The sequence below is a fragment of the Arachis stenosperma genome, chromosome 7 (genome assembly GCF_014773155.1).
Source record: "Arachis stenosperma cultivar V10309 chromosome 7, arast.V10309.gnm1.PFL2, whole genome shotgun sequence".
In the NCBI taxonomy this organism is placed as follows: domain Eukaryota; kingdom Viridiplantae; phylum Streptophyta; class Magnoliopsida; order Fabales; family Fabaceae; genus Arachis; species Arachis stenosperma.
The window spans coordinates 79,456,602-79,458,847 of NC_080383.1; the positions used below are offsets into that span (position 1 = coordinate 79,456,602).

The 2,246-nt window shown below is 40.3% G+C and overlaps 1 protein-coding gene across 1 annotated transcript; it reads left to right on the top strand.

The window, feature by feature from the left end:
* Positions 1-237: 237 nt before the first annotated feature.
* Positions 238-942, top strand: LOC130939979 (uncharacterized). Its single transcript, XM_057868041.1, has one exon. The coding sequence runs from the start codon at positions 238-240 to the stop codon at positions 940-942; it is 705 nt and encodes a 234-aa protein (XP_057724024.1).
* The last annotated feature ends 1,304 nt before the right edge of the window (positions 943-2,246 follow it).

Genomic DNA, 2,246 nt, shown 5'->3' on the forward strand with positions numbered 1-2,246 from the left:
GGACGTTAGCAAGGAAGAAGTGACACTTAAGGAGAATGACCAAGAAAAGCTCAAGGAGAAAGAGGAACGGTCACAAGCTTCAAAGAAGGGAAAGCAAATCATAGAAAGCCATACACTCCTCCCCTTCCATATCCTCAAAGGTTCAACAAGGAGATCAAGGACCAACAATTTTCTAAGTTCCTAGAAGTTTTCAAGAAGCTGGAAATCAATATTCCACTTGCTGAAGTATTGGAGCAAATGCCCTTATATGCAAAGTTCTTAAAAGAACTCATCAACAAGAAGAGGAGCTGGAATGAAAAAGAGACAGTGATCTTGACCCAAGAGTGCAGTGCTGTCATCCAAAGAGGTCTTCCACCAAAGCTCAAAGATCCAGGAAGCTTCATCCTATCTTGCACTATAGGCAACAGAACATTAGACAAATCCCTCTGTGATCTAGGAGCTGGCATCAACTTGATGCCTCTCTCATTAGTGAAGCAGCTTGCAATAGAAGAACTCAAACAAATTAGAATGTCACTTCAAATGGCAGATCGGTCACTCAAGATACCTAATGGAGTGGTGGAGAATTTGTTACTGAAGGTTGGAGAGTTCATCTTCCCTGCTGACTTTGTCATTTTAGACATGAAAGAAGAAGGACATAACTTAATTATCTTGGGTAGACCTTTCTTGGGCACAGTAAGAGCCATTATAGATGTAGAGAAAGGTGAAATGATCCTCAGGGTGCATGATGAGCAAATGATCATCAATGTCTTCAAAGCTATGGAACACCCCCCTGAGAAAGCACAGCACATTAGAGTGAAAATGATAGAAGATCTGGTGGAGGAAGTGCTTAAAGCAACCAGTCAGGAAGAACAAGGAGGGGAAATAGAAGCAGCTCAAGATGTCTCAAGGGAACAAATGACTGAAGACTCTTTTGAAAGCAAGGCAGAGGAGAAGCCAACCTAAGAATTGAAACCTCTGCCTCCACACCTTAAATATGCATTCCTTGGTACAGCAGATAGCTTCCCATTGATCATCGACTTTACCTTGAGTCAAGAAGAAGAAGGAAAACTCCTTGCTGTATTGAGAACTCACAAAAATGCACTAGGATGGATCATTGATGACCTGAAGGGCATAAGTCCTGCCATATGTATGCACAAGATACTCTTAGAGGAAGATTCTAAACCGGTTGTGCAACCTCAAAGAAGACTAAACTCCACAATGAAAGAAGTTGTCCAGAACGAAGTGATGAAACTCTGGAATGCTGGGATTATCTATCCTATTTCTGATAGCTCATGGGTGAGCCCAGTTTAAGTGGTGCCAAAGAAAGGTGGGATGACTGTCATTACTAATGAGAAGAATGAGCTCATTCCCACAAGAACAGTGACAGGATGGAGGATGTGTATTGATTATAGAAGGTTGAATGATACCACGAGAAAAGACCACTTTCCCCTCCCCTTCATTGACCAAATGCTTGAAAGATTGGCCGGCCATGCTTATTACTGCTTCTTTGATGGATATTCTGGTTACAATCAAATAGTGGTTGACCCCATAAATCAGGAGAAAACCTCATTCACTTGTCCCTTTGGAGTCTTTGCATATAGAAGAATGCCATTCGGGTTGTGTAATGCCCCAACCACCTTCCAGAGATGCATGTTATCAATCTTCTCAGATATGGTAGAAAAGTTTATTGAAGTTTTTATGGATGATTTTTCTGTTTTTGGTGATACTTTCAATGCTTGCTTGCATCATCTTACTCTAGTCTTGAAACGGAGCCAAGAAACTAATTTGATTTTAAATTGGGAAAAATGCCATTTTATGGTGTCCGAAGGAATTGTTCTTGGTCACAAAGTTTCAAGAAAAGGGATAGAAGTTGATAAGGCAAAAGTAGAAGTCATAGAGAAACTTCCTTTGCCTACTAATGTGAGAGCTGTTAGAAGCTTCCTAGGGCATGCCAGATTCTGTAGAAGATTCATCAAGAATTTTCTAATATAGCTAAACCACTAAGTAATTTGCTGGTGGTTGACAATCCTTTTGTTTTTGATGAAAACTGTAAGCATGCCTTTGAAACTTTAAAAACCAAACTCACAACAGCACCAATCATCACATCACACTCCCAGATTGGGAATTACCTTTTGAACTCATGTGTGATGCAAGTGACCTTGCAATTGGTGCTGTGTTGGGACAAAGGAAGGGCAATTTACACCATGTCATTTATTATGCAAGTAAAATATTGAATGAAGCTCAGAAAAATTATACCACAACAGAGA